This window comes from Pelophylax lessonae, assembly GCF_965119305.1.
Source record: "Pelophylax lessonae genome assembly, chromosome: 1".
Lineage (NCBI taxonomy): Eukaryota > Metazoa > Chordata > Amphibia > Anura > Ranidae > Pelophylax > Pelophylax lessonae.
This window is the reverse complement of record NC_138768.1, coordinates 201,971,602-201,991,373: the sequence shown is the minus strand read 5'-3', so window position 1 is coordinate 201,991,373 and position 19,772 is coordinate 201,971,602. Positions and strand designations below refer to the sequence as shown.

The 19,772-nt window shown below is 48.5% G+C and overlaps 1 protein-coding gene across 2 annotated transcripts in view; it reads right to left on the bottom strand.

Annotated features, from left to right (window-relative positions):
• The window catches only part of GRAMD2B (GRAM domain containing 2B), a 309,850-nt gene that overhangs the window by 20,527 nt on the left and 269,551 nt on the right, over nt 1–19,772 (bottom strand). For both annotated transcript variants that reach the window (XM_082272826.1, XM_082272825.1), the window contains one exon: nt 17,393–17,504. In XM_082272826.1, coding sequence (XP_082128952.1) covers nt 17,393–17,504 — 112 coding nt within the window. The remainder of the gene's footprint in view (nt 1–17,392; nt 17,505–19,772) is intronic.

The window sequence follows — 19,772 nt, the reverse complement described above, 5'->3', positions numbered from 1 at the left end:
ACACATCAGTGCCATGTAACAGTGCCACGAATCAGTGTCCACCAGTGCCACGTATCAGTGCCACAAATCAGGGCCCACCAGTGCCACGAATCAGGGCCCACCAGTGCCACGTATCAGTGCCACGAATCAGGGCCCACCAGTGCCACGAATCGGGGCCCACCAGTGCCACTCCCACAGACCAGGCAGAGATAATGGTATATAGGAACAACTGTAGGCATGGCTGCAATGTGGGGAATGCCTGGCTAATTTTCCTTCTTCCTGCAAAGTCGGATCACAAATCGCTTCAAATAAGATAAGGATCCGACTTGGAGGCGACTCCCAATGAAGTCTATTGGGACAAGTCGGATACATGTTGCCTCAAAGTAGTACAGGACCCTTTTCTGATGTCGGAGCAACTTCGGTAGTGCCAATTAAGACGGCTCTCATTGATTTACATGAGATTTGTTATGTCAAGCGACTTGGGGCGACTTGAGGGCACACAAGTCGCGGCAGTTTGAATGGACTCACCGTAAAGTTATTTTTTCTGAGGTTCGTTGACAGACATAGCTCTTCGTCTTGACTATGTGGGCTATGCTGCCCCCCTACAGGAGTAGGGCACTAGGCAGGAAAGAACTTGACACCTATGGGGCAGTCCCAAGGGATACACTCCCACTCTCTGCTATAGGCACTCAGTTCTGTTACAAGCAGTGTCAGGATGGAAAAAATGGAAAAAAACCTAACTCCATAGAAGGGTGGGTGCTGTGTCCGTCAATGAACATCAGAGAAATGGATTTTACAGTAAGTTAAAAATCCCATTTTCTTTCGTTCATTGAAGGACACAGCTCTTTATCTTCTTGACTATGTGGGATTTCCCAAAGCAGTGTCAACATGAGAGGTGGAAACAGCAGGGGGGGGGGGATAACACTGAGCTAGCTCAACCATAAAAACTGGAGATCACCTGACAAAAAACACCCTCAAAGAGGACCTGCAAAACCTTGCGGCCAAAAGAAGCATCCGCCTCACAAACCTGCATCACGGACGCCCGATGACAGAAGGCCCAGGAAGCACTATGCGCCCGAGTAGAGTGCGCCCTAACAGGGAAAAGAGGGACCTGACCCTTGATTGAATAGGCCTGAATCACTGTCCGATCCATCTGGAAATGGTTGCAGCAGAAGCAGCCAACCCTTTGCTAGGTCAGTCCATGAGAACAAATAGGGAGTCTGACTTCCTAAGATTCTGTAGCTGCCAGGTACACCCTGACTGCCCGAACCACATCCAGAGAATGCAAGGTAATTTCCTTTGGATGTTCAGGCCTGGGACAAAAAAGGGAAGGCAACACAATGTCTTCTCTCAAATGGAAATCAGAGACCACCTTTGGAACGAACGACTGACATGGACAAAGAACCACCAGATAAAGGTGAATGACAGGACAGCGCCGCCAGCTCGACACCCTGTGCGCAGAATAGCCACCAAAAACGCCACCACCTGGGACAACATAAGCAGGGGAACCTCCTGAATATTTTTGAAAGGAGGCTTCTGAAGAACTGACACCAAATTAAAGGTCCCACGGCAGCAATGGAGACCGTACTGGAGGAGCTAAGTGTGGAACTCCATGGATGAAAGGTACGTACCAAGGAATGTGGGCCATGGACGTTTAAAGAAAACCTCCAAGGCCGAAACCTGGCGCTTGATGGTACTCAAGGCCTGGCGCTTCTCAACCCTCCGAAAAGTAAAGATCCGAGCCACGAAAAGGAGCGAGGGTGAACCGAAGACTCGCACCACGCAATGTACGTCTTCCAAGTGCGAAGTTAATCTTCCTAGGAGGTAGATTTTCCAGCCTTTAAGAGCTTAGGAAGCACAGATTCAGACAAACCTCTAGCCTTCAGCAACTCAAGTCTTTCAAAACAGCCAAGTCATCAAAGTCAGACTGTGAAGCAGGATGAAAGATTGGCCCTTGGGACAGCAGATCTTCCCTGAGAGGAAATCTTGAAAGCATGGGCGACCAGCCTTACCAGTTCGGCGTACTAATGACTGGAATCACCTCTGCCTCGATCCTGCACAGAAGTCTCTGCAGAAAGCTTGCATAAAATCACACAGACATCTGTGGCGTCAGCTAGAGGATCCCGAGACCGTGCCACAAACCCCTGTACTTTCCTGTTAAGACCAACAGATTCACCTCGGGAGTACCCCACTGGAGGCATAACTGATGAAGCACCTTCGTATGAAGTGACTATTCCCCCTGGTCCAATGTCTGTCGACTAAGGTAATCTGCCTGCCAATTTTCCACCCCTGGACTGTGCACAGGGGAGAGGGCTGGAACTAAACATTCTGCCCACCTTTAGAATACAGGCTACTTCCCGAGCCGCCAGGAAACGTTGTGTCCCCCTTGGTGATTGACATAAGCCACGGCCATGGCATTGTCCGATTGAATTTGTACCGGACACCCCTGAAGACGAATCATCCAATGATCCAAAGTCTGATTGCTCGGAGTGCAAACACATTGATCGGTAGCCTGGATTCTCCCCGAGTCTAGACTCCCTGAACACAATCTGTGCGGAGGACGCCACCCCACCTGGACAGGCTGGAATCTGTGGTGAAGACTGTCCAGTACAGAGAAGATGGTCACTAAATCTGGGACCCTCTCGTACTCAGGCGCAACAGAATCAGATTGCCTAGAGACTGAGGATTCTTGTTGCATTTTACCAGGATCTCTCTTTGCAGAGATCTCGTGCGGAACTGTGCAAACGGAACCGCCTCGAAGGTAGACACCATCACGCCCAGCACCAACATGCAAATCCGCAGAGATGATCATCTGTTGGACAGCAGAAGCTTAATTGCCTCCTGCAATTATTGAGTTTTGTCAGGGGAAGAAGCACCCTGGCTGAGAGCGAGTCCAGAGTCAGACCCAGATAGTCCAGTTTTGTGGACAACCAGAGCAGACATTTGAAAGTTCAAAATCCAACCGAACTGCTTCAGAGGTCGCAGAGTAATCTCCAGGTTGTCCGTCAGACTCTGCTAGCAAAAGCAGGTTGTCCAGGTACTCCAGTACCGCGATTCCCCGTTAACGCAACAATGCTAGCAACAGGGCCAAAAAATTTGCGACGACCCAAGGAGCGGAGGCGAGACCAAAGGGCAACGCCACAAACTGATGATGCTCCTCACCCACAGCAAAGCAGAGGAAGCGCTGGTGACTGGCACATATTGGAATGTGAAGGTAGGCATCCTTGATGTCAATAGAAGTAGACCATCCCCCTGGTGTAGGGACGCCACTACCGTGTGAATGGACTCCATTTTGAACTTCTGTACAGTTTAGCACCTTGAGGTCCAGAATTGGACAACCCTTGCCTTCCTTCCTAGGAAATGTAAACAGGTTTGAGTAAAACATTGAAAAAAAAAAAAAAAAAAAAAAAAAATGTTCGACGTCGGAACAATCGCCCCTTGAAATAACTGGATTTTTGACTTACTGTAAAATCCTTTTCTCTTAGGTTCATTGACGGATGCAGTCCTCTGATGCATATCAGTAGGGTAATACCGCCCCCTACAGGAGTAGGACACAGGCGTAGCCAGAAATGCTTTCTGCCTACGCCTATGGGAGTATACCCTCTCTCTTCCTGCATAGGATATCAGTTTTGCATCAAAGCAGTGTCAGAGAAAAAAGTACACCAACCAACTCAAAAAAATTAGAGGGGCGGGTACTGCGTCTGTCAATGAACCTAAGAGAAAAGGATTTTACGGCAAGTCAAAAATCCAGTTTTCTCCATCGTTCATTGACGGACGCAGTCCTCTGATGCATATCAGTAGGGACATCCCAAAGCAGTACCCAAATGAGGGGTGGGAACAGCAGAAAAAAAAAAAAAAAAAAAAACACACAACAACAGTCCCCAAGTCCAACCAGGCAACACAGGACTCATCAGAACAACCAGATGAGGTCCACCTGAAAACAGAAAAACCCTCAAGGAAGCCAAGGGGCCCCCTAAACCGCAACCTGCAAAACCTTGCGACCAAAAGGAGGCATCCGCAGATACCATCACATCCACCTTATAAAAATTTGGCAAACGTGTGAACGGACGACCAGGTCACCGCCTTGCACACCTGAAGCACAGACGCCTGATGGCAAAAGACCTGGAAGCACTAAGCGCCTGAATAGAGTGCACCTTGACAGGGAAAGGTGGAACCTGACCCTTAATGGAATAAGCCTGCACCACTGTCTGTCTGATCCATCTGGAAAAAGTTGCAGCAGATGCAAGCAGCCCTTTCTAAAGGGCCATCCGTGAGCCCAAAGAGCGAGTCAGACTTGCGAAAAGACTCTGTAGACTCCACTGGGAGTCTGCGACAAGCCTGACCAGGTCGGCGTACCAAGCGCGACAAGGCCAGTCCAAAGCAACAAGAATGACCGGAATCCTTCACCATCTACCCTGTGAAGTCTTGGCAGCAACTTGAGAGGAAGAAAGGCATACATCAGCCGGTACTGGCCCCAGGGGGCCACCAGCACATCTGCCAGAGGGTCCCGAGAGTGGGCCACAAACCTCTGTACCTTCCTGTTGATCTGAGATGCCAACAGATCCACGTCCGGAGTGCCCTGGCGAAGGCACAACTGCTGAAACACCTCCAGATGCAGGGACCACTCCCTTGGATCCAAGGCCTGGTGGCTGAGGTAATCCGCCTGCCAATTTTCAACTCCTGGAATGTGGACCGCGGAGAGCGCTGGAACATGGTGCTCCGCCCAACGTAGAATGTCTGCCACTGCCAGGGCTGCAAGGACACTCTTGGTGCCCCCTTGGTGATTGACATAAGCCACAGCCGTGGCATTGTCCGAATGAATGCGCACTGGACAACCCTCCAGACAGTTGGGTCCAGTGCGTCAGACAAAGCCGGATCCCTCTCAGCTCCAGGACATTGGTCCCTGGATGAATTTTGATTGCCGATCAGACTCCCTGAGCCAAGTCCTGATCAAGGACTCCCCCACCTGGACAGACTCGCATCCGTGGTGAATTGTCCAGTATATAGGGAGAAAGGACTTCCCCGACTGAAGCATCGGGGACCGAAGCCACCAGACCAGGGACTCTCTGGTCCTGCGGCTTAACCAAATCTGAGAATCCAGAAAATTTGGGTGTTCCACTTGAGAAGAATTTCCATTTGAAGAACCCTCGTGTGGAACTGAGCGAATGGGACCGCCTCGAAGGAGGACACCATCAGTCCCAGTACTCTCCTACAGGTCCGGCCAGTCGTTGGGACATCAACAAACGAACCACTGACTGCAGCTTCTGGAGCTTTTTTTAGGACGAAGAAACACCCTGGCAGAGGACGAGTCAAAGTCAGGCCCAGATAGACCAGTCTCATGGAAGGGGTCAGAGACGACTTTTGAAGGTTCACGATCCAACCAAACTCCTCCAGAGTACTCATGGTGACCCCCAAGTTTTCCGCCTGCAATGCGGGGGACTCTGCACGGAGAAGCAGATCGTCCAGGTAACCCAGGACAGATATTCCTCGCTGTCGTAACAAGGGATAGCGTTTAGTAAACTGCCTAGACCCCCCGAGGGAACGTTTCAGTCGCTCCCATTCTTTGGCGAGTAGGCCAGCAAAATAAGTCGGGAAGGGAAAAGACTTTTCCACCCTTAAAGGGTGCCAAAAGACAACCCGCGCCCCCAGGAGTGACGACAGCCGCATCCTCCAATTTTAGGGTTTCACGCACCGAAACAGTGCATCCACCAGCGCCTTATCCTGTGCAGCAGCAGAAAGCTCATCCTCACTATCAAAGGTGGCATGGCGTAGGGTACCAGACCCAGCCTGGGTACCCACGTCTGCGGTGGCTTGGTCAGACTCAGACAGAGGAGGCGGGGGTCATTTCTGGGCACCCAGCCCTCTAAATGCCACCTCCACCCTGGACACAAAAGCTTCCAGGACCGCTAAAAATCGCATCAGTGGACAGTTGAGATCGGAGGGCCCTGTGGCCTCCGTGAGGGGTGCGGGTGGGGACACATGGCCTGAGGAGTCCATGTTGCACTAATAGGACCCGCCAACAAACTGAGAAAAATGACAGAAAAGTTTATATACAACACAAAAACACCTTCGCCGCTTTGGAGGACCTGTGGGTGCCAAAGGTGACCCGCGCCTCCAATGCTGCATTAGTCGCATCTTCCATCTTTAAGATTTCCCGCACTGACACAATCAGCGCATCCACTAGCGCCTTTTCATGCGTGGCTAGAGGAGCAGAGGAATCCTCCTCACCATTTATCAGGGTGCGTGGATGCAGGCCCCGAGGGGTAACTCGCATCCATGGCAGGTGATTTAGATTCAGGATCTGATGATATAGGAAGCAGGTGAAGGCGGCGGACGCTTTTTGCTAGCAGGAAGGATCCAAACAACCTTTCCCCCCATAAAGGGAAGGTCAGCACCATGTGTCTAATAGCAACCCCCACTGCAGACACTCTGGTTACCAGTGGAGCAGCATCCAGCGACGCATCATACATATACACACACACACACACACACACACACACACACACGGGCCTGGACCATTTGGTACTTTGGCTCTGTCAGGCCCGACGAGAGCTGCTCCGTTTCCAAGTCACCTTTCAGCAACTTTGCCCATTCCGTTATGGTCTGGGACACCAGAGTGATCACAAAGACCGGTTTCAGTATCGAGTCCGCTATCGCATGCAAATGGCAGGACGGGCTCTGTAAATACTGGGGACTCCTCCACCGGAACCACAGACTTGTTTAGTCTGGAAACCGGATAATCCACCTTTGGTGGTATGGTCCACCTGGCGGATACCGCGTCCACGAAAGGGGTAGCGCCTTTTTAAAACGCTTAGGCACCACCAACATTTGTTTGATGCGCCCCCACTGTTCATTGACAATGGTGTCAAAAGTTCCGGACAGGGAAAAACCTTGCCCGACTTCTGGGAATTTGCGGGTGCCAAGACACCTGCGCCCCTGACGCTGTAGAATCCTCTGCCATTTTTAAGGTTTCCCACACTGACACTAAGTGCATCCACCAGCGCGCATTCCAGTGCGGCTGCTGACGAGGATACATCCTCCTCGCCATCAGAATGTGAAGCCGCAGATCCACCAGGATGGCATGCGTCCGCAGTGGCCATATCTACCTCAGAATCAGAGGATACTAGAGAGGCAGGAGAAGGCATAGGGCGCTTTCCACCAGTGAAATATTTTATTTATTTTTTTTAAAACTAAATACACACTTTTGACACTAGGTTTTCCAAAACTGCTGTAAATGCAGACAGGGGCTGCGACCCGGAGAGTCCCAGAACCGCACTGAGGGGGGTCTGTGGGTGAGATTTAGTCCTGAGACTCCATATTTACTGAACACAGAAAAAAACAAAAAACTGCAAAAAGCACGATCTGCACAGCTGCACCACGAGTCCCAGCCCTAGCACAGCCTGCAGCAGGGTGAATGAGAAATACCTACAGGGACCCCAGTAACATACCGCCAAAACGATATGGGGGGGGGATATAGAAATTCTGGGCAGAGAGAAAAATTATCCGACACAGGAAAAGGAAAAACCTGGGTCATGTACTAGTCACCCTAGCTTCTCCCTGCTGTCCAGCGATCGTGGACTCTGGGGGTGAACTACCAAAACATGGGCGCTCATACATTTCAGGGGGTCCCTAGGAGGGGCCCCCACCAGGATAAACCTCCCTCAGCAGAGCCGCCGCAATACATCTGCCCCCTGAGGAAGGAACCTGGTATTACAAAGAGGCCAGGGGAACCAAGGGATACCCAAAGGTCTGATTTGCCAGGGAGGGGCCAACGTCTGCCCCGGGACCTCCAGAGAAATGGGGGGGGAACGACACCAATTCACTATACCAACGGCATCAGGTGGGCTCTCCGGACTACCTCTCCACCCAGGGCTGATGGCAGGGGGTACGCTGAGCGACTCAGGTCGTATGCGTCCCGGCGGGGCGTTTCACTCGCAGGCCAGCCCCAGTCCATCGGGGCTCTGTCATGGCAAGGCCAAGTGCTGGACTAGAACCTGCGCACGCTCGCTGGCCGGGCTCGGAGACCTTAAGGATCCAGCATATCCAGTCAAAAACCCAGCTGCCTTGCTTGTAGTTCTCTCAGGAACAAAAAACTAAAAAAAGTCTTCCAAAAAGGTTCCTGAAAAAACCCTAGCTAAGACCGAAGTCTCAGCAGGGAACTAGGTCCTACTCCTAAACTAGGCAGAAAAACTGAAGCCTATAGCAGAGTGTGTGGGTGTATGCCTGCAGGGATGGCCCCATAGGCATGGTAAAGCTTTTTCCTGCCTAGTGTTCTACTCCTGTAGGGGGCAGCATAACCCAAATAACCCAATGTTCAAGAATTATATGGAGCTGCATCCGCCAATGAACGATAGAATATAATAGAAGTGGAGTTTCCATTTGGTACAACTCCTTTTCGCTAACACATTTCAACTTAAAAAGTGCAACTAATGGGCGGGCGTAGCCTGGATGGCAATATAATATGCACGAGTGCTGAGCTCCGCTCCCGATCTATCCTGTAACTACCATCCTGCATGCCCACCGATTGAACACCGTAACAACTGCTAAGGTACACTTATCTTCCTCAACATGTCAACGCCACGGAAGGTGGCGTCCACCGCTCTAGTACTTGAGATGTTCCGCAGGCAGGAGCGAGAACCCTCGGTGGAAGATGGCGCCTCCGCTCCTGAGGCCGCCACAGCCAACACCACCAGGGTCCTGCAGGCGATCTCCTTGTGCCAAGCCACCCTAACCTTTAAGATAGAAGAGGTGAAAGTGGATATCTCCCTGATCAGGTAGGGCATAGCTAACCTGAGGGACCAAGTAAGAGACAAAGGCGAGAATTAGTTGTGTTGAAGACACGTTTCATCCACTTCAACACACTACTGAATCTATCCAGTGGCAGCTACAATAACTGGCTCAAAAACAAGATGACCTGGAGAACAGGGCCCACCGCTGCAACCTCCGTTTCATTCAGCTTCTTGAGGGAGCAGAGGGCTCTGATCCAGTCACTTTTCTGGAAAACCCCATAATACTTATGGCAGAGAGGCCTTTACTGAAACATTTATAGTGGAATGTGCCCACTGCATGCCAGCTCATCGTCCCCCCCCCCCCCCCCCCCATCTAGAACCTTTATAGCAAAACTTCCAAACTACCGTGATCGAGATGCAGTTCTGCGACTGACACGAGAACGCGGTAATATCCTATTCCACAATAACAGGATCTCGGCATTCCCTGACTTCTCGGCAGAAGTCCAGAAGCAGCGGTCCCGCTTCACAGATATTAAACAATGCCTCCGAGTACATCACCTGAAGTATGCCATGCTATTCCCTGCCCGCTTACACATAGTGAGCAATAATCAAGCACAATTTTAATGATCCTGCCCTCGCGACGACATGGCTGAACCAGAGGGAGATTTGTCCAGGAGTCTTGAGTAAGTGGATTCCATTTGGTTTAATTTGCAACCTCCCACAGCACACAACAGTCTGCTCGATATGCCACTATCACCTTATTGAGAACACTGCTAATAAACTTGCCCCTATCCTAAAAATGGTGACATGGCGTAGCTGCAACTCAACGCTGTTTACACTGTCCCTTTGTTACCACATTTGTGTTTATCCCGTTCCTCCCCTATTCTCTCCCACTTTACCCCTATTTTTGTTCGATTTTTACGCTATGCCTTTTTGGGCACCAAGTCATTTTGCTCCACATGTTGTTAATGTGTTTCCATCAATATCTACCTTAGTTCTCTTCAAATACCTTCCATATACCGGAACCAAGCTCCAGATGAAATGGAGTGCTCTTCAAGAGTAAGAACATTAACTATACTTATAAGTCCTACCTACTGTTTGCTTCACCTACCAGCGATTGTTCGTCCCATTTGCTGGACTGGGACGAACAATCGTCAGATTGCAGAGATGACTTTCTCCCTTCCTAACTATATGGCTCGGGCCTTTCATACGACCCTTCCCGTCAACAGGTCAGCTCTGCATCAGTTCTGGGTATTATGCTCCAGCAAATTTTGGCAATAGAAAGCGAGGTGGGGAATTTTGTTCAGTTTTGGTTATGGCTATTTATAATGTCTTAACATTTGCATGGTGCTATTTACCTAAAGGCTCAGCTATCCAGCTGTGTCATATCTCACCCCTGTATCATAACCTTTGCAGACCAGCCTTGGGGGCCAACATAGTGCTATTCCTCTTTATCTACATTATTTCTCCCGAATGGTCACCATAAGATTTCTCCCGTGGGATGTCCATAGTCTCAGGGACAAGGTAAAACGTTCTGCTGTATTTGGTGGCCTCAAATCCTACAGGGCAGACAAAGTGGTTTTAGTGGAGACCCACATCACAGGCCAGCTCCAGCTTGCTCTGTGGCACCCGTGGCTAGGTTGGGCTCATCACGCCACCTACACTATTACTCCAGAGGAGTCTCATACCCAATTGCCAAGACGGTCCAAATGACAATCATGTCTATATGCTCCCCCCTACTAAAGGAGACAGGGTTTGAGCCCAGATCCCTCTTAGACCACGCTCCATACTGGGTGACATTCTGTTTAGCCCCACAGACCATACCCCGCCCCTGGCGCCTTCACCGCTTCTGGCTTCTTGCCTTAGCGGATCCGGAAGGCTTGCCGCGTGAGTAGCTGTTTTACTTTAATTCTAATTTGGGCTCCGCCACCATAGCCCTAGTTTTGGAGGCTTTCAAACTATGTCCGGGCTACCCTCTCAAGATGCATTAACCGCCTAAAAGCATCATCCCAGACCCTTCAACAGGCATTGGATCAGCTATCCTCACTAACCGACACCTCTCCTGCAAATATCTCCGCACTTAAATCCCAAACTCGAATTGTTGACCAATTACACTAGGAGAAGGCAAAATAAAAAACTTTCGTTCACGAGTTTGAGCACATAGACTTCTGGCATATCTGGCCCACCAAGATTCTAAACCACCATTTGTAGTGTCCTTGATTGATGCACAGGGGGCCTCTATTACTGAACCTTCGTTGGTTGCTGCAGAACTTCGATAATTTTATGCTACGCTATATTCCTCACAAATGAATGCCTCTATGCTATCCCCTTACCGCAACTATCCGGGACCCAGATGGCGGAGCGTGGGGCTCCCCTACCTGTAGATGAAATAGCCACTGCCATATGCGACATTCTGACGTGTTGATCCCTGAATTAGTCACTCTACAACCACATTGACACAGGTTCCCTACCAGACTCCATGCCGGAGGCTAGGGTTATCAATTCCCAAACCTGGCAAAGACCCAGATACCCCAAATCCTACCGTCCAATATCCCTGCTACAGGCAGACATTAAGATACTAGCGAAGGTGCTTGCATCTCGCCCCAATTCTATCCCTTATACACCCGACCAAACAGGTTTTATGCCTGGGAAAAACACGTCTGAATATCCATCACCTATGCATGATCATTCAGGCAAGTCACGAAGGAGTTTGTACCAGAGTAGTGGTGGCACTAAATGCGGCTAAGGCCTTTGACTCTGTGGAGTGGGGTTATCTCTGGGAATGTTTGGAGGTTTTGGGTTTAGTCCCTCATTTATACTATGGGTACAATTGTTATATTCCCTTCCAGTAGCTAGAGTCAGTGAACAGTTGGATCTCGGACCCCTTCCCCCTTGGGCTCGGCGCCCCACAGGGATGCCCTCTATCCCTCATATGCCTTGGCTGCTGAACCATTGGTCATACAATTGGAAAACACCCTGACATACATGGCCTTCGACAGGGACCTCTCAACAAAAACTGTGGGAATGTATGCAGATGACAGGATTTTAAACTTAGACACCGGCCCATCACTACAAACTGCCCTACGATCTATAGAAGACTTTGGTTCTCACTCTGAAATAAATCAACTTGACCAAATCGCAGATAGGGCCCCTGGATTCCTCCCCCTCCCACAAGTGCCTCTGAAAACACCTACACAGACTTTGGCACGACTTCCATTTGTGATGAGCAGGGTAAACCTCATCAAAATGGTCCTCCTACCCAAACTTTTATATGCGTTTTGGCAATCTCCGATCCTACTTCCTCTAAAAATATTCAAAATTATTGATACTATCCTCAACTCTTGTGTGGGGACAGGGGCGACACAAATTACCCTGGCTCACTCTTAAAAACCTTCCTACACGGAGGTGTAGCTATTCCGCACTTACACTCCTACCATTTGGCATCCCAAATTTCCTATTTTTACCACTTCACAACTTAGAAGCTCCCAGTTACCAAAAACACACAGGCCGCTCACACCCCTCTACAGGTGATCTTTCGAGAACGGGGACACTTAACACTTAGTCTCAACAAGCACCTGGGACTCCATGCAATCTCACCAAAGATGCATTTGGGAAATAGCCCTCCAGAAAATAGAGGCTGCACACATCACACCCATACTCCTTTATAGCATAATCCACATCTGAGGGAGCTAGCTTCTATCACAGACATTGACCCTATGGTCTTCAAGGGGAGTAATCAGGCGCGGGCTGGGCCGGGGGGCAAGGTGGCAATTTCCCCCGGGCCGATCTGATCCCCCTATGAAAAGGCCGCTCAGTTTTGGGTCAGTCCGTCGGTACGGTAGTCGCTAGTTGGTACTCTAATGCCGATGCACTTCATGCCCTGGAAGTTCCTGCTGGCCGCGGCCAGCGACTGCCCTGCCCTGGAGACCTGGTTGCTAGATCACCAGCCGCTTAGCGTCTAGCAACCAGTGACGTAGCGGTCTCCAGAGCAGAGAGGAGGACGAGGACCCATCATGCAAAGCGCTGCGGTCAGCCGTCCTCCGCGCCGATCACTGGCCCCAGCAGCCCGGCCCCTCCCACCTCAGGCTCCTCCCTCCATCCCATCAACGTGGGGCCGATGCAGAAGAGAGGGCTGGCCTGACCTGGTAAACTGCAGTCTGCAACGGGGGCAATCCAGATTCTAAGTGAAGTTACCTGCTGCGGTGGACAGTGTGTGAGGTGGTTGGGACTCGGAGAAGAGCAGCCAGTGAGTGACAAAGAAAAAAAAAAAAAAGTGTCATGTGTTGACATTTTTTCCCTGTGCTTTCCCCCTGGCACTGTATACAGCATGTACATTGATGTCTAGCTGTTCCTGGCACTATATACCTGTCTCATACAGGTATGAGACAAGTATTTAGAGCCAGGAGCAGCTAGACATCAATATACATGCTGTATACAGTCCAGTTAAAGAGGTTGTAAACCCTTTTTTTTTTTCTTTTTGACTCTGCAAGAGAAAGACATAATGAGCTAGTATGCATCGCATACTAGCTCATTATGAAATACTTACCTTAGAACGAGCCCCCGCCATGCCGCCCGCTAAGCTGGATGACGGGCGACATGTCCAGTCGTCTGTCTTCCGGGATCGCGGCATCCGCCCATCTGATTGGCCGGAGCCGCGGTGACGTCACTCCCGCGCACGAGCGCAGGAGCCAACGGTGCATTTTTAGGAGATAGTTACAGTACCTATAGGTAAGCCTTAATGTAGGCTTACCTATAGGTAAAAGTGTCAGAGGAGGGTTTACTTCCTCTTTAAAGAGAAATGTCGCCCGTCGTACAGGTAAGCAGACGGCAAGGCGGGGGCTCGTTCTAAGGTAAGTATTTCATAATGAGCTAGTATGCGGTGCATACTAGCTCATTATGTGTTTCTCTTTCAGGTTGCAAAAAGAAAAAAAAAACATTTTTTGGGGGGTTTACAACCTCTAAAGTTTCACCACCCATGTTTAACCTTAGCTCTTTTATATGTGTTGCCCATTAGAATGCACTGGCTGATACCTTTATTTAATATGATCTTAAAGCACTCCTCAGTGTTCAATGAGTCTAGAATTTGATCCAATTTAATATCTTTTGGTATGAAGTGCAGTTTAGAAAAGTTGGCGGTTTTGAAATTTACAGCCAAGCAGGTTTAAAGTATGCTTTTGGGAACACACATGTACACTTGCAGCGTTTCTACATTTGGAGTAGCGGCTGTGTCTGTGCAGCCACTGTGTGCCTAAAGACATGAATGGGGCTGCCTGCACCCAGGTGCATGGAATGTCTGTGCAACCCATGCGGGCAAACAGGTGTACGCATATATGAGACGGTAATCTTTTTAATAATCGCAACAAAAGAAAATACAAAAAACCAAAAGAATATCAGGTGACCAGGAGTGTTAATTTTGTAAATTTTCGTCAGCAGCCTTTTTACAGTGACAAAAACGAAACGAAAAAGTACAGCACATTTTCCTCCACTGACGAAAATCAATTCCGTTTTCGCTATTGAACGAAAACAAAATTAAAATGTGAGGGAGGGACGCTTACCCACATGAACTTCCAGTTTCCCAGGAGCTCTCTGACACTTGTACCTATAGGTAAGCCTTATCATAGGATCACCTATAGGTACTGTAAATATCTCCTAAACATGCACCGTTTAGGAGATATTTACCTGACATGCAGCCAGTGACGTCACTGGCGCATGCGCTCTGAAGGAACGGCCGCTGGTGCCGTTCCTTCAGAGTCCGGTGCCGTGACTGTCGGCTCCGGCCAATCAGATGGCCGGATGCCGCAATCCCGGAAGACGGGTGACTGGACATGTCGCCCGTCATACAGATAAGCGGGCAGCACGGCGGGGGCTCGTTCTAAGGTAAGTATTTCATAATGAGCTAGTATGCGATGCATACTAGCTCATTATGGGTTTCCCTTTCAGGTTGCAGCAAAAAAAAAAATAGTTTCATGGGTTTACAACCTCTTTAAAGGTATTGGGTCGCTGAGGTCCCCTAGGGCTCCCCCTTGTGTCATGGGAGCGTAAGCTGGCCGCAAAGGAGGATGTCACATGTGTAGATCTCAGCCAGGGTTAATGCTGGGACTTGCAGTCCTTTGCTTTTGGGGATGTAATACCCCCAAAAGTGAAGGACTACAGGTCCCAGCATAAGCACCTCAGCTCAGCATGTGTCACCCACCCCCGATCCCCCAAATAGTGAAGGACTACAGGACCCACTCATCCAGCTTAACCACTTCCAGACCGCCCACCGCATATATAGTGTGGCAGGGCGGCCTGGCTGTGCAAAATCACATACCGATGCGTGATTTTGTGCACGGGTTCTAGGGGACGCGACACAGCGGGAGCCAATCAGGTCACCTGCGATCATGCAGGAGAATGACAGAACGGCGGTCTGCCTTTGTAAACAAGGCAGACGGCTGTTCTGTCACAGGAAGATGGAGATCTGTGTTTCAACTGAGCTGAAACACAGATCTTTTTATTTTCTCTAGTACATCCATCCCCCACACAGTAAGAAAGCATTCCCTAGGAGCAAACTTAACCCCTTGATCACCCCTAGTGTTAACCCCTTTCCTGCCATTGTCATTTATACAGTAGCAGTGCATTTTTTAGCACTGATCACTGTATTAGTGTCACTGGTCCCCAAAAAGTGTCACTTTGTGTCAGATTTGTCCGTCGCAATGTCGCAGTCCCACTAAAAAGCTGGGCATGGATGGTGAGTTGATTCGGTAGTTCAACGGGCCACTTGACCGGACTTGCCCCCCAGGCTTAAGGCTGCCAGCCCTCCCCTGGGAGTAATATATTTATATCAAGTACTATGCGCCACAGGTGTGAAACAATTTCAATCCCTAAAAGAGGAATTCTAACTTCTCATATAGGTTATTCAGATATCTCCAATTACATCATGCTGTTCAGACCCAGCTTCCAGACCAAGTCCCCAACCTCCCTAAAATACCCTTGCTGGATGTCATCATGGGGGACAACCAAACTAAATTGATATTTGCTATATATCTTGAACTACGTACCAAGATCATCAATAGAGTGGTTGACCGGGCACAAGCCCGTTGGGAGGAGGACATCGGTCCTTTAGATAGACTGGGACGAAATTTTAGAAAGCCCCAAACTGTCATCACCCAGACTCTGATCGTTTGACGCAACTGTACATCATTCACAAAGCTTACCTAACCCCACTAAGAATTGGTAAATATCGCTTGAACTATAGCCCGCAAAGCCCCACATGTAACACGCAGCCAGGCAAGGTCCTACATTTAATCAGGACATGTCCAGAAATATCAGGTCTATTGGATACAAATAGTAAATTTCCTACACGACCATATGGGTTCACCTCTCCAACTGGACCCCAAACCATGCATATTTGGTCTACTTCCTAACATTAATGTAGATACGTTTTTTGCCACATTCCTTCACGAAAAACTCTTCAGTGCCTGGAAACTTATAGCCCGGTCATGGATGCAAGTCTATCCCCCTACTCTACAGGCGTGTTCAGCAGACGTAAACTCTACCCTCCCTTACAAAATGATATACCACTATAGAGGCTGTCCAGCCAAATACGAGTCTGGAACAGATTGTTGGAACAACCTCTTACCTGTAATGACTGAGCTCTTGAACAAGGCATATAATAAACGTAGGCTACAATTACTGATGTTCCATTATACAAGCATACAACGATAAAAGTTCACCGTATTTTATTAGGACCAAATATTTTGTATCCATGAATAGAACTACGTTTTCTATGCTCTGAAATCACAAATTATGGTATATCACCATAGTTGAAATACAGTTGAACTTTATCCTGTACTCATTTTCTGGATTGTTTGAAATGTACCATGCTCTCATGCTTTAATTACAAATGTACTTGGTTTTTAAAAAAAAAAAAAAAAAAGTTTAACTAAATGGCAAAATAAATGACAAATGCAAATGATGCAATTTGTCAAAAGCATTTACACAGCAGTGGTTGATTTTCCCCTGCACCCCTGTTAACATAGTTTTATCTGTTGTTCCTGCTATATCTTTTTTACATTTGCTTTAAAAAGCCAAACTATTTAGAAAAAAAGTTTGTTATAGGGGCTGGGGACAAGCCATTACACTAGCAGGCATGTGTACAGTTGTCAGCTTTTACGAAAAAAAAAAAAAATTGTATCTGCCCAAGTTAGGCTTAATTCATGTGCAGTGGGGTGGTGGTGCTGGGGACCAAAAGCCCAGCGAAGAACCGGCCCAGGTGAAGACAGTGCTGGAGCGTGGGCTTTTTTTTTTTTTTTTTTTAAAAAAGGAGGACAGCTTCAGTATTTGTAGATGCAGACTTAAATTTTTCAAACCTAAGGCTCCTCTTATCCATTTAAAACGACATGCCCACCTAAGGAGTACACTGTCCCAAAGGCTGACTAGGCTGCCATGTTATTTTAATGCAAAACAAATCAGCACTGTCAACTTATCACATGAAGTGTACAAATCATTTTCCGCCTAGTGTCCTACTCCTGTAGGGGGCAGCATAACCCAAGGGTCAAAGAAGATATGGAGCTTTGTCCGTCAATGAACGGAAGAGAAATCACTTTTTTACAGGATCACAAGGTAATAAAAATGGTTACCAGGGAAGGTAGTTACACTTTCACTTTGCTTTAAAATTAAGTTAAAAGAAAAGAACACGGGCCAACCTTGAGAGTTTTCAGATTCTGGTGTTTGAGACCCTGTACTACTGTATTCTTCTATGTCCTTTCTTCGTTGTCGGACCAAACCATCAATCTCCGAAAAGTCTACACTGAAATCCTAAACAAAAAAAAAAAAATAAAAAAAAAAAAAAAGTGGTGGTTTATTTCATCAATATACCAGGATCACAAAGCAATATATGACAGTCTTTAAGACATGTAAAATCTAGCCTCTACAAGCTATTACAGTCCCAAACTTCTAATAATTAGGGTATATATAAAATGCACACAACTACAGAGGCCGATATAACCCGATACCGTAAGGTAATGATATCCACATAAACCAATATACGCAATCACTTCATGCTGGCTGCCCCTGTGCAACCACCAAGGTTTTTACCCAAAATGTGAAAAATAGTAAAAATGGATTTTTGTAAGATCTTACCGTAAAATCCTTTTCTCTTAAGCTCATTGACAGACGTAGTCCTCGTTGATTCAAGACACTCGGGTTATGCTGCCCTCTACAGGAGTAGGACTAGACAGGAAAGAAAACACTCTGGCCACACCTTAGGGGCAGTCCCAGAGGGTATATCCTCTCTCTCTCTGCTACAGCAAATCAGTTATGTCACAAAGCAGTGTTTAGAGAATTTAACCCAACCCAACTCAAAAACAGAGGGGCGGGTACTACGTCTGTCAATGAGCTTAAGAGAAAAGGATTTTACGGTAAGATCTTACAAAAATCCATTTTTCTCTGTCGCTCATTGAAAGACATAGTCCTCGTTGATTCAACACACTCGGGACGTCCCAAAGCAGTACCACAAATGAGGGGTGGGAAAATGGAAATTAAATCCAATCTAGAAGGCCCAACCGGTGCGAAGAGGCCATCCTAGAATTTCCAGGACAACTGGCGCTGACTGGATCCGAACCAGGCTGCCCTAGAGCTATCTGGCCCCGGCCATCCGACAAAGTCTGATCGTTCTCTGTTCCCACACATTTATCAGACACCTGATTCCTATCAGGAGTGGCGATTTCTCCTGGTTGAACCACAGGGACCGAAGTCACCCGGCTAGAGGCTCCTTGGTCTGTCTGTTCAACCGGATCCGATTCTTGTGGGGAACTGAGGCTAATCTTTGGAAAAGGTAAAGAAAATGATCTGTTCAGGGAACGGTAACTACCGCTCCCTGTAGTACTTAGATGTTGGAAGGGAAGAATCGCACCGGTAGCAGTGGTCGATGCTCGATCTAATGCCCTGAATACCGGTGAAGACGTCCCCCCACCCTCAAGCCGGGTGGGGGCGCACCTTCAGGCTGTGTAATCCTTTGCTTCAGGTTTGGCTGAGTCGGTCTTTAGTCTGTCCGACCAGCCCTTCTTGAACCCTCCTGGAGGAGTCTTGCCCTTCCCGCTTGCTCCAGCTGAGCGAACGAACCCTTTATGGGCGGTAAAGAAAGGTCCCCGCTTGTTACGAGGTCCTTTAGCAGCCTGTGGCAAAAAAGTGCTTTTGCCCCCAGTGGCATCCTTAATGATCTCATCTAGGGTGGCCCCAAATAGGCGATTCCCCTGAAAGGGGAGATTCGTCAAGGTCTTTTTGGAACCTAGGTCCGCTGACCAGCATTTTAACCACAACAAACGTCTGAGGATTACCGCTGACATAGATGCATGCCCTAATAGGGCAGATAAACTGTAGTCCTTGTATAATCTGTTCCATCAAATCAGATGTTGCCTGGGGGATATCTTTCCCCTTCAGGTCCTGGCGCACCAATCTCGCCCATTCCGTTAATGTCTGAGACACTAAACCAATGACAATTACTGGTCTAAAGGCTGACCCTATCAGGGAAAAGATAGTGCGGGACTCCGCTTCTACTTTCCGATCCACCGGATCCTTAAAGGAAGAAGCGTCCTCCACCGGAATAACCGTGGCTTTATTCAGTCTGGAAATAGGTGGATCCACCACTGGTGGTACCGTCCATTTCTTAATGAGGGATTCCTCAAACGGATAGTGTCTAGCAATGCGCTTGGAAATAGTAAAGGTACGCTAAGAATGCTCCCATTCTTCTTTAATTTTATTACCAAAACACTTGGGTACAGGAAAAACCTTCACCGTTTTGGTGGGTTTGTTAGTACCAAAGGGAATCTCTGTTTCAGTTGCCTCTGCCGGTAAAACCTCAAGTCTTAAGGTTTCCCGAACCGCCACAACTAGTGCGTCCACCAATGCTTCTTCCTGAATTATGGCGGAAGCATGAACGTCCTCCTCACTGTCTGAGGGAACTTTACCTGAGACAACAGCCCCTGCAGAGGGACCTGCAGCTGCAATGACCATCTCAGAATCTGAAGTATCAGATGATATAGGGGTAGGCGGGGGTCGCTTTCTTGACCCCCGTTCCTGACAGGC